Source organism: Fonsecaea multimorphosa (assembly GCF_000836435.1).
Source record: "Fonsecaea multimorphosa CBS 102226 unplaced genomic scaffold supercont1.34, whole genome shotgun sequence".
In the NCBI taxonomy this organism is placed as follows: Eukaryota; Fungi; Ascomycota; class Eurotiomycetes; order Chaetothyriales; family Herpotrichiellaceae; genus Fonsecaea; species Fonsecaea multimorphosa.
Window position 1 is genome coordinate 255,639 of NW_015971668.1, and position 12,428 is coordinate 268,066.

General features: G+C 52.5%; 4 protein-coding genes across 4 annotated transcripts; 3 read left to right on the forward strand and 1 right to left on the reverse strand.

The window, feature by feature from the left end:
• Positions 1-495: 495 nt before the first annotated feature.
• Z520_10999 (pyruvate kinase) lies at positions 496-2,403 on the forward strand (the record flags this gene model as incomplete). The annotated part of the gene is made up of 7 exons (XM_016781490.1): positions 496-613; positions 681-725; positions 784-830; positions 884-964; positions 1,016-1,137; positions 1,187-2,020; positions 2,076-2,403. 7 exons carry the CDS (start codon positions 496-498, stop codon positions 2,401-2,403), a joined length of 1,575 nt encoding a protein of 524 aa, XP_016627479.1.
• Positions 2,404-3,556: 1,153 nt separating this feature from the next.
• On the forward strand, positions 3,557-6,523 carry Z520_11000 (uncharacterized protein; the record flags this gene model as incomplete). The annotated part of the gene is made up of 3 exons (XM_016781491.1): positions 3,557-3,784; positions 3,847-5,284; positions 5,337-6,523. 3 exons carry the CDS (start codon positions 3,557-3,559, stop codon positions 6,521-6,523), a joined length of 2,853 nt encoding a protein of 950 aa, XP_016627480.1.
• Positions 6,524-7,948: 1,425 nt separating this feature from the next.
• On the reverse strand, positions 7,949-10,213 carry Z520_11001 (uncharacterized protein; the record flags this gene model as incomplete). Its single annotated transcript, XM_016781492.1, has 1 exon — positions 7,949-10,213. The coding sequence occupies one exon, from the start codon at positions 10,211-10,213 to the stop codon at positions 7,949-7,951; it is 2,265 nt and encodes a 754-aa protein (XP_016627481.1).
• A 1,106-nt stretch (positions 10,214-11,319) lies between these two features.
• Positions 11,320-12,402, forward strand: Z520_11002 (uncharacterized protein; the record flags this gene model as incomplete). Its single annotated transcript, XM_016781493.1, has 1 exon — positions 11,320-12,402. One exon carries the CDS (start codon positions 11,320-11,322, stop codon positions 12,400-12,402), a length of 1,083 nt encoding a protein of 360 aa, XP_016627482.1.
• Between the last annotated feature and the right edge of the window lie 26 nt (positions 12,403-12,428).

Consider the following 12,428-nt stretch of genomic DNA (forward strand, 5'->3'; position numbering starts at 1 on the left):
CGCCAACCATCTCAATGCCCCCATTCGCGGTTTGCTGAATTCCATTAGCCTATAGTTCGCCTGATACTTACAGCGTGTGAGTCCTGATAAGCGTGACGTGAGAGCTCCATTTCTTATTCACCCTCTGCGGCCCCAGCTAGAAGCTAGGCTTGCTAGGCTGGGTTGAGCTCAACCGTTGTCCGTTGCCCGTCGCGAGCGGCTGCCATTATTTTTTTTGCTGGGCGGTGATACCTTCAACCGCTATTCATTCATTACCTCCTGATTCTTCTTCCTGCTGTATCCCGCTTTGAGTCAATAGTAAGTGTCTTGTCTCTTGTGACAGTCTTTATGACCCTGTCCTGCGTTTGCAACGTTTGTCACTGACAGAGCTTCTCTCCCTATATTTTAGTCCTTCGGCGGCCGACTCCCGCTCTTCTGAGAGACCTACCAGCAATTCTAGGTTCCTCGCCCAACAACCTCACCGCTTGAACTGTATATCCATATCAATCAAACAAAATGGGTGACGCATTGGACCATCTCGCCAACCGCACCAAGCTGGAATGGCAGTGCAACCTCAACATCGACTACTTGCCCAAGAAGAATCACCGCCGGACTAGTATCATTTGCACTATTGGTATGTTTTCCTGCCGAAAGCAATGACATTTAGGACAACAGGAGCTAATTCTGATTTTCTCTGACAGGCCCGAAGACCAATTCTGCTGAGAAGATTACCATGCTGAGGAAGGGTGGGTGAAAAAGGACACTGTTTCAAAAGGAGGGGAATGAATACTGAACCGATCACAGCTGGTCTCAATGTCGTCCGCATGAACTTCTCCCACGGCTCTTATGAGGTATACACACACGTCTCATAACAGGAGTAGCAAGAGTAGCTGATACTGTGCAGTACCACCAATCTGTCATTGACAACACCAGAAAGTCTGCCAAAGACTATCCCGGTCGCCCTGTTGCGATCGCTCTCGACACCGTGGGTGCAGTTACAGAATTCGTCTGAAAGATCATGGCTGATATCTCCAAGAAAGGACCAGAGATCCGGACAGGAAACACTCCCGGAGATGCGGACATTCCCATCAAGGCTGGCCTTGAACTGAACCTCACTACTGACGACAAATATGCTACTGCCAGCGACGACAAGAATCTGTAAGTGGGGAAGCTTGCGAGCCGCAACAGCAAAACTGATCTGTATCAGCTATGTCGACTACAAGAACATTACCAAGGTGATTGATGTCGGCAAGTTGATCTACGTTGACGACGGCATTCAATCCTTCGAAGTCACCAAGATCATCGATGACAAGACTCTTCGTGTGCGAGCGCTCAATGATGGTCAGATCTCCTCCAGGAAGGGCGTAAATCTCCCTGGCACAGACGTCGACCTTCCCGCCTTGTCCAAGAAGGATATTGCCGACTTGGAGTTTGGTGTCAAGAACGGAGTCGATATGATCTTTGCCTCCTTCATCCGGCGAGGAGACGATATCAAGCATATTCGACAAGTCCTGGGCGCCAAAGGCAAGGAAATCCAGATCATTGCCAAGATTGAGAACCAGCAGGGAATGAACAACTTTGACGAGATTCTTGCCGAGACTGACGGTGTCATGGTTGCACGTGGCGACTTGGGCATCGAAATTCCGGCTGCGAAGGTGTTCATTGCCCAAAAGATGATGATCGCCAAGTGTAACATGAAGGGCAAACCCGTCATTTGCGCGACACAGATGTTGGAGTCCATGACCAAGAATCCTCGACCTACCCGAGCCGAAGTTTCGGATGTTGCCAATGCTGTTCTGGATGGAGCTGACTGTGTGATGCTGTCTGGTGAAACGGCCAAAGGTGATTATCCCAAGGAAGCTGTCACCATGATGCACGAAACATGCTTGTTGGCCGAGGTTGCTATCCCCTACGCCAACGTGTTTGATGAGTTGAGGACCAGCTGTCCACGTCCTATTGAGACTGTCGAATCCATTGCCATCTCTGCTGTGGGCGCCAGCATGGAACTGAACGCTGGCGCTATTCTTGTATTGACGACCAGGTAAGTCTACCTAAGCTGGAGCTCTGCGATTTCCTTGACTAACCTCTACGACTAGTGGTTCTTCGGCGCGCCTCCTCTCCAAATACCGCCCAGTGTGCCCCATCATCATGGTGACCCGCAACGCCATTGCTTCACGCTATGCTCACCTATACCGCGGAGTGTATCCATTCCTATTCCCTGAACCGAAACCCGACTTTAGAGGAGTCGACTGGCAACAGGATGTGGATAAGCGCTTAAAGTGGGGCATTGCTTCGGCTATCAAGCTTGGTGTTCTGGCCAAAGGCGACAGCGTGGTCTGCGTTCAGGGCTGGAGAGGTGGCCAGGGTCACACCAACACCATTCGTGTTGTTCCTGCCGAGGAAGATTTGGGTCTTAAGGATTGACTATCCGTTGATGACTTCTTCATCGCACCTGGGAGACAGATGCCGGTCATGTCGTCGTTTACCCCGCCGCAGTCTCCGACGAGGGGTATGAGGCGATTTTGAGCATGTGCTGAAACGGTAAAGCAAGCTGTGATTGCTGACCGGGCGATAGACGAGAGAATGGAAAGGAACAAGGCTTATTGTCCACCGGTCACTTGATGTCGAAAGGCCTGGCAGGATTCCGTGTATGCATCGACGTCGAAGGGAAAATGAAGAATGGAATGGAAGGGTACTTACTATCTTTTACGGGCTCCTGATTCGATCATCCGTTACGAAAATGAATATGAATATTCCTCAACATGTCTGGCCCGAGCTATTTGCGTTGATGAAGAACGTCCTCAAGTCGGTGATAATCCTGGACTATACGAGTATGAGAATCTACCTAGGTAGGTTCCTCGTAGGTATTTAGATTGGCAACTATGGTGAGATAGGGGCCTGCCATGGCACCCATGAGGCGAAAAGCTGGGTGTACTTTAACCATTCAGGAGCACCAGACATGTGGCTGGCCCCCTTTTCGGAGTAGAAAGCGTTGTAATATTCGTGGCCCAAGGCGTGGCCCAGGCGTGGAAGGATCAGCTGGCTGGTGCACTTGGTGCACTTGGTGCAGCCGGTAGGGGTGGGTAGAGCCTGTGGCGCTCGTCCCCGCTCAATGATGTTTCAGAGGCACAGCAGGTGCTTGCAGGTGCTTGCAGGTGCTGTTCAGGTGCTATTCCTGGCCCCAAACCGCATCTTCAATTTCCGTTTCAGATTCAGCCCAACTACTGCCATGAATTTATTCCTGTCGCTCAACATTACTCGTATGCTGACCATGTCCCTAAGTTGCCCTTAGATCCATCTATCCTCCCCTTTTGTTCCTCCCTTACCACGGCGATAGCACTTTAGGGTCTTAGACGCGCTCGCGGTCAAGTTGGACCAACCGCGTAACCACCCTCCTGCTCTCCGCGCCTACAATCCTTCTCAGCGAACCTGCGCCTGCGCACCCCTAGAGTCTTTTCCCGTGGAATTTAGCTAGCGCAAAGCGACATCTTCCTGCTCAGCAAGCGATTGATTGGTTTTGCTTTTGCTTCAACCATCATAGATGGAGGCCGAGAATCCTCCTGCAGGGAGGCCAAAGATGCCCGGCTTCACCGATTCGTTCTGGTCCACCGACTATGCTGGGGGTTTGGGAGTGCTTTTCCAGAAGCTTCAACAGGGCGTGGTGGAGAACCAGCAGGTGCTCACAATTGCGAGCATGAGAGCAGATGCGGAAGAGATGTACAGCGACCGTCTGGGAGATATAGCCCCGACCATTGATCGGATGACGGGCGGGTTCGCAAGAGATGATGGCGCAAGTACAAGAAAGGTAGAGATCAATTGCAGGCTCCAAAGCTCAACGTCTTTGCTGACCCTTTCCCCTTTTTGAAGGCATACGAGGGCGTCCGAGGCGAGATGGTCGAGGCCTCCAAAAACCACCGGAAGATCGCTGACAATATCCGCGAACTCGTGGTTAACCCCTTCTCGAGATGGTGCGATTCACACGCTGCACGGATACAAAGTTCACAGGACGACCTGCAGGCGAAGATCAAAGCCCACGACAAGCAAGCAGAAGTGGTCAAGAAGCTAAGGAGTGCATACTTCAACAAGTGTAGATTGGTCGAGGATCTCGAAGAGGAAAACAAGATGGCATTCGCCGGACCAGCCAAGGAGAGTCCTAAGCCACAAAGTCCGCCGCCGCCCAAGATTGTCCTTCCAGAAGAAGAAATGGAAGAGTTACCGGTTGAGATTGGGGACGAAACATACCCGCACGAAAAGCTGAAATCGCTGCTTACCGATATGCTCGAGAAGATCCCCCTGGGCGAACACAAGGTCCCTATACTGGGCGTGTATCAGAACGTCTCCGCTGGTACGGATATCACCGATTACATCCAGAAACACATGAAGGCGTCGAGCGTCGGGTACGCTGAGAAGATTGGACAAGATTTGATTGATCGTGGGTTCTTACGTCTGATAGGAAACATGGGCAACGCATTCGCCAATAGCTCAAGAATGAAATATCAATGGAAGCCGCGAACTTTTCAAATAACGGGCGTGCCTGAGAAGAGGAGGCCGTTGAGTAGATCGACTACCGGCGCATCGGCAGACGGAATTTTGGACTCGCCAACAGTTGGAAATATCACCGAGACCTTGCAGAGCTGGAACCCTCTGAACAACCCATTTCCCAATGAGACGCAGGCGGACCGGCTGAAACGCGAGGCTCGAGAGGCGGACGAGAAATACAAGGCAGCCGTCCGGAGACTTGATCTACTGAGGTGCAACCTCGAAGAATCGATGATGGATCATCTCAAATTCCTCGAGCGATGTGAAACAGATCGTCTGAAGGCCATCAAGGCTGTAATCCTGGACTTTTCGGGCGCCATCAGCAACAGTATCCCATCTTTCCAGAGCCAGGTTGACCACATGATGCTCTACCAGGAAACTATCCAGCCAATGGGTGACTTGCGATATCTGCTTGAAAACTACAGGACGGGCGCGTTCGTCCCCAAGGTCACACCATACGAAAATTACTACGGCAGCGTGGACGACCAGACCTTCGGTGTTGACTTGGAAGCGAGAGCGAGAGCAGATCGGAAAAGAGTGCCCATCATTGTCACTTCCATACTAACATTCCTCGATAATCATTACCCTGACCTAGAAGGAGACCACGCGAGACGAAATATCTGGCTTGTGGATGTCCCTCTGGCAGCAACCCATCACCTGCGCAATCAGATCAACAATGGTGCTCCAGTACCCCTGGAGATCCTGGAGAAATACGAGATGCCCATCATCGCGAGTGTGCTGAAGTTGTACCTCCTCGAATTGCCAGGTGCGTTTATCCGCCTTCCTCTGGAAAGGACTTGAGCACTGACATTAAGCAGATTCGCTTGTCTCTTCTCAAGTGTACGAAATCATCAAGACGATCTACGCAACGACATCCGACGCAATCCCAAACCCCATCTCAACCGACTCAGTCGACGCCTTGCCCAGGATCAAAGTCTTACAATCTACCCTTGGCCAGCTTCGTCTCAACAACATCGCAACTCTCGATGCCATAGCCACCCATTTCACCCGCCTAATTGACCTGACATCGGCAGATGAAGCATATGTCTCGGCACTCGCCAATGTCCTAGCTCCATGCATCTTACGCCCACGGACTGAGAATTCCCTGACACTGGAGGAGCGTTTTGCATATCGGCTGATCCGTGACCTATTCGAGCATAAAGAAGCCATCTTCGGTGAACTCAAGCGGCAATCATCCACCCTCTCAGGATCAAACAGTCTCTCCCACCGTCAGCGTGCGGTCAGTACTACAGACGAGAGCTCTCGACGAGCGAATATGGAAGCTCGCGCGCGTGCCATCACGGAACAGAGAGAACAAAGACAGCGAGAAAAGTCGCCCGCACCCACGAATCGACACAGGCGAGATAAGAGCACGGATGGGAGCATGGGTCGGTTTCCCGTCGTTGCGAGTCCCAGGCCCGATGGGGGCCATGGACGAAGTGTAAGCAGTGTGGGCTTGCCCTCTGCCACGAAACGAGGGAGTCTCGAAGTTCCTGGAAGCAACGAGTCCTCGCCCATTCAAGTGAGGAATCAGAGTGCCGTAGAGAGGAATGCAGCTACGCCACCTACGGTGAGAAACCCTGAGGGTATGTCCTCAAGCTCAATCACCACAAACGGTCAAAGCCATGGTCAAGATCATATGCTCTCTTCACCAGATTCGATCACAAGTGCGAGCGTGAATCTACCTGGTACATTCAGTGGAGGAGGGCCGGGCCCGCATATTCCTCCACCCCTAGACGATGACGAGCATGATCAGGAATCCGATACTTCGCCTGTCCCTACATCTACAGCCTCAAATACTGGATCTCGGCCGGGATCACTGAAGAGCAACCGCAAGCCCGTTGGTGTTTCGAGGTCAGCCGTTTCAGGGAGCCTGAGCAGACGACTTGCCAACTCTAGTGTTAATTCTGGTGGCCAGAATGAAGAAGCCTCGAGCCATCCTACGGCAAGTGGTCAGGCTCATGGCGTCCAGTTGGTTGATAAGGCTATGGATGACTTTTCCTAATCGAAATTGTAATAACGAGACAGGCACATGTCGTATGATGGGATTGGACTTGGAATGCGTGTACTGGGGACTTGTCCGGGATGGCCAGCTCATTGTAACGAGAAGAGAGACGTTTGTGGATCACTAGGGCAACACTGCGCTGGATGAGTTTCAGGTCATTATGCCGTGGCGGCCATTGGGACCCGTGGATATGCATCTTAGAGCTGTGACAAGGACGGATGTTCCAGCGCAGAACGGGCACGGAGGCACGGATGAAGGCAGAAGAATTTCTTGTCGTGACGGCAACAGCGAGAGCACGGACAATCTGGCTTGCACATGATAGCGACGAGTCGATATCGAGCGAATGCTAGAAAAATTTCCAGCCTCAGCCTATCCACACTCATAATTACACTCGATACAGCATGCAAGCAGTACCTCAGGTAAACCGTTGTAATAGCTATTGTCTACCTTCTCAAGGCACATTTAATATCAACATAATGATTTCCACAGGTGAAGGCCGGGAAAAGGCTCTTGGACGGTTTTCCATCATCATCATGATCCCACGAGGGTCCAGATATGCTTATGCGTTTTCAATTCAAAGAGGAGGAATTCATGGGTGGGGGATCATGGCCCTCGCCGATTCAAGATTCAAGGGTCTATGTATGTAATGTGTGCATACAACGAGTTTGCCTCTTTTGCAAACAAAGCAACCCCATTCTTCTCAATTTGAACAGCACGTCCGTCCCCTGAGCGGTCTCCCTGTCTGTGGAGGAGTATCACCGGTACCCCCGTTGCGCCATCGCTCCTCGGTTGCTCTGTAATGGGCTACCCAAGAAAGAAAAAAGGGGAAAGGGGAAAAAAAGGAAAGGCCTCGTCTGGGGGATGTCAGGACTCGGTACATCACCCAATATTGGACTTCCATTCCATAGCATGCCATCCAAGCCCGTCCCCGCACCGTCTAGATAGGTCTATGACCCAGCTTTTACACCCTCGTAGCCGACCCAAAGAAATGATATCCGTTCAGTGTGTCCCTTTGAAGGAAGGAGTTTTTGTCTTTTTTGGGAAGCCTCAAAACAGCAAGGAATGGGCACCGCATGTGGTGTGTATTCAGGTAGGTTGTTTATCCACGCATATGCTATGCAGGCTGTGCAGCTCAGTCGTCCAGCTGGGTGGGTGGGTGGGAGATAGAGGACGGGAGATGAACCTTTGTCCTTGTCGGAGGTCGGAGGAAAGTTGATGATAGGATAGTCGTCGGGTCAGTCGACAGGTTTCAACTCAAAACATGGGCTGCTGGATCCTGCTTTCTCGGTTTTGGTAGAGGTGGACTCAAAACAACATAGCTGCCTGCCTCCCTTGTGTTTTGTTCTTCTTTTTTTTTGGGTCGAAGTCCGGCATCCTCAAATCGTCAAATCCATGCAGCATGCAACTCGAATACCCAAAGTGGTGTCACACCCTCACACTCAAGTCATGTTCAAAGTCGATCTCGATCTCGTCACCCTCCGAACTCAACTCCGGAGTCATAACACCTGCAGGTGGCAGGAGCTTTCGGGGGCTTTCGTCTTCGTCTTCGATCTCGTCGCTCAGAGAAGAAGAGTCCATTCCGATCCCGCTGTCATAGCGTCTGCGCCCGCGCTTCTTGAGGATCCCCGCGCATGGAACTGCTGAAGTTGGAGGTAACGTCACTGACGAGGAGGAGGAGCGGCGGTGGCGCGTCCTGCCACGGGACAGTTCGACCCTGCCCTCGACGTGGTCGTTCGCGTCGACGTCCCGATCCGTGTCGTCCTCGTCGATGACCGAGAACTCGGAGAATCGGACCACGCTGGCCGGCGTCATGGGTTCTCCCACAATCTCGTCGCTGCGCATGTCGTCGCTCTCCAGTTCCCAGTTCGCGTGCCGCACTTTGGCGCCGCGGATGTACTTTATGAGATCCTTCTCAAACTGCATGTGTGTTCGGAGTTGAGCATGATGGTTATTCCGAATGATTTCTTCGCAGAGAGCGCTCTCATCCTTCCAGTTCGCTTCGAGCTTGGAGTTGATCTTTTGCAGTTTCTGCACCTGCACATTCAAGGCCTCGACTTCAGCTTGGTGCTCTGCATCCGAAACGCGCACTTGGGCCTTGACCTTCTCCAGCTCCTCCTTGATGTCTTCGGAGAACTGGCGCGCCGCGGCCAACTCGGACTCGACTACATTGATCTTCTTGAGTCGTTCGACGGCGGATTCCTCGGCCGCCTTCCTCCCGCGCGTCTCGGCTGCCACTTTGGCATCCAGATCCGAGAGCTGTTGGGTGAATTCGGCGATCGTGGCGGCCCGCACGTCCTGCAGTCGAGATGCTTGTTCGGCTTCGACCAGCTCAACTAGGTCTTCCAGGCGTTTGACTTCCACGTCGTACTTCTTCATGGTGCCAATGAGGCGTTGATTGTTGGCCTCTTGCTCCCGGACGTCACGCTCCAGGGCCTGGGCCCGCATGCGCTGCTCCAGCATCTCTTCGGCGTTCTTGTCGAGGGCATCCTCCAATTCTTTGATCCGGCTGTTCGCTTTCTCCGTCGCCACGAGTGCGTGATCGAAGTTACCTCGCAGAGAGCGCTGCTGTTCTCGCATCGATTTCAACTCGGTTTCACGGTCCCGGACTCTGGTGGCAACCGCCTTGAGTTTCGTAAGCATCTCGGGCATCAGCCGCGCATGATTCAATGACATGACTGTCTCTCCGGGCACGGTGCGTTCAAGCTCGAATCGCATGTTGCGGAAGTGTGTCTTGATTGCGGCGATGCATTCATTGGCGTCGTCGTTGTTGCAAGCAAAGCCCAAGGATTTGACTTCGGCGGTCATCGCCTGGAGTGCCTCTTCGGCTTCTTCGGCTCGATTGATGGCGGCGTGGAGTTCTTTGGACAGTTCGTGAGGAGGAATCTCGGGAGGGTTGGGCGTTGTTTGCGATACCCCGAAAGAACGGGCAGGAGAGTCTGCAAAGTGGATGGTGTTTGTGTTTGTAAAAGAGCTTTGGCTGGATCGGAAGAGAGCTTGCTTTTCTTGCCGCGCCGACTCGAGTTCCAGGTCTACCGTGGCGTCGTCCTCTGGATCGATGGGTTGATTCTCGTCGCCAACAGAGTCGTCCTCATAGATCTGAAAGCCGTGGTTGTCGCTGCCGAGTCCGGAATCGTCATCCTTGCTTCTCTGCGTCAACTCGGCCACTTCAGCTTCCAACTGGTCAATTCGCTTCTGGCTGCTGTCGACAGGATCACATTGCAAAATGGAAGCTTCACGGAGTTTGGAAGCATCGAGTTCGTCCTTGAGGGCCTGTAGCTCCTTGTTCTTCTCCTCTAGTTGGCGTTGCAGCTCGACCTTGGACTTCTTCTCTGCATCGTACCGATTCATCTCGTCGCTCAGGCCATGTCGTCGAATGCGTCTGGTGGTCCTGGCGTCGAGCACTTCGCGGAACGGAGTAAATTGGATCTCATCGTGGTCCCGATATCGGGTGATGGCTGGGGTCGACACTCTTCTAAGCTTCTTGGGGGTCTTCAGGGAAGCTTTGCCAACGGCGGGTGTGAGACCGGTTGTTCCATTTGGCAGCAGTGGTTCAGAAAAACGAGCTCTCTTTTGAAGTCTCTTTCTGGATGGAGTTGTTGCCTGTTGTGTTGGTTTGATGGGAGAGATGGCCGTGCTTGGTCTTTTGGACCGGCGGACTGGTACTGTATCTGTGGGGTTGTTATCTGCCATGATGGTGTGCGGATGGGATCATGTAAAAATGTTGATAACAATAAGCAATAAGCAACCAAAGTATTGAAGAAAGGATCCGACTTGTAGAAGTACGAAAAGAAGATGTGGCCGGGAAAGCGGTTGCATATAAACAAATGGCGGCCGAATAAGGCAGTGGACCAACATATTTCCTAAAGCAGTTTAGACGCGTTCTGGTCCCGCCAAGACGAGGCTAGACGAGGCTAGACGAGGCTGTCTAACCAAGACGCGTGCAGCGTGTTTCAACATCTGCTGAACGATGCTGCATCTATTGGTCCTGGGTTGCCTGCACCGCGAATGGCAGATGGAGACCGTCTTTGAGATTCTAAAGACAATGCACTCACCTTCCCTGGAAGAAGTGCCGGTGATTGTTTTTGCTGGAGAGGGCGTCGCTTGCAACCTCACCCCAGGCTACGAAGCCACCATTGCCTCAGCCTCCTTCACCCGGCCTTGTTATGAATGCACATGACGAGGTTTCCATCACTGTTTCTCCTGGCAACAAAGATGAGGCTGCATCTTGCAGTCTTGCAGTAATCAGTCTGCCGAGACTTGACTCAGCCTTGTGGTCAACAATACGTCTGAGAAGGGAAACTCCTCACGTGTCACCACCTCTTGTCTCAGAGGGTTGTGTCTTTTCTTTGACTGTATATTTATCACTTCTTGAATGAGAGGAATCCAGTGTTTGCTTCAAAGCGGGATCATGAACGCAGAATCTGCTGATGGTTTCTTTTGCCCGCCTGTCAAATTGGCCTCGGGTCTGTGGTTAAGCATAGAGATGACCAGGGACCCATTGTCTTTGCATAGTGACGCTCTAGACTATCGTGAAGGGAACAAGGTGTCCTAAAGTCATAGATGTAGAAATAGTGATGCAGGGAAAAAGATATCAGAGCTGTTCATGGACCCAGGGTGTCGACGGATCTATCAGGCCGTGAGTTGCCGTTGACGTCACTGACACCTCGAAGTCGCAGTCTGCGGAACAAATTCTTTCTTGGGATAAACAACTCAATCGCTCGGCGAACCTGAGCTCTGCAATTCTCAACCGCAACACACCCAAGCACAGAACAGAATATTCCAGACTCCTACCTGCCATGGGAGACTCCTCTTCCCCCAATGAGGTGCAAGCCTCTCACCACACTCAATACCGCCTGCGCGTCACCGCCGGCCCCTCCTACGATGCCGCCACCCACAAAACCGTGCCCGTCAACAGCTCCGAAACCCTCACGTTCGAAACCTCCTCCATAATCCTCTCCGTATGTGTCCGCATTCGCCATTTCACGGGCTTCCCGCCCTCCTCCCCGGTCACGGCCGAGAAGTACTTTTCCTCGGATCTCCACAAGTACGACCAATACAGCATATCTTTCAGTTTCGTGCCCAAGCAGGACATCCCCGGCGAAGAGCTGGTGTTTGGGAATGATTTTGACAGGCCCATACGAGATAGACTGCCGCCGGGGTTCAACCAAGCGTTCAGGATTGTGAAGTGGTGGATTGACCCGGGACTAGACGGGGATGTTTACGCGGATAGGCCGTATTTGTACGGCCCGGCCCTGAGTAGTTTCAACATCTTGCGGATATGTGACGAGGTCATTCCAAAGGACCAGTTACCATCTCCGCCCCCCTCATCTGATGCCGAGAACAAGGAAGATGATGAGAAGAAAGCCGACGGAGATGAAACCCACGCATGGAAGATCCCCGCGGAACACACCCAGGATTTCCACTCCGCCATCGTCGAAGAAGGCGGCGAGGGCACAGGCCTCGCTGTCCGCTCCGAAGCCAACATCCCCTCCGACAGCCCCGCGCGCCAAAAACACTTCCTCAACCGCACAAATCTGTCATCTTTCACCTTCGAGCGCGGCCGCCTCTACCAATCCGATTTCGGGAACCCGTACCTGGACTTCAACGACTTCTCGCTCAAGTTGCCAGGCTTCTCGCTCAACGTGATCCAGTACGTCGACTCCAAGACGCACGAACTGCGGTACACACTGAAGAACAAGCGGAGCGGCGAAGTGTATGGCGTCGTGGTTTTTACGTTGCTGTTTGGGGATGAGTTAAGGGAGGCGTCGAGGGAGTATGGGTCGGACAATAAAAAGGGCGCCGCCGGCGTTGAGGGGAAAGAAGAAGAGCCCCCCAAAGAGAGCGAAAACATACCGGATGATGAGGATGATATTGATTGATTGATTGAAATACCAGGTTGATAGAG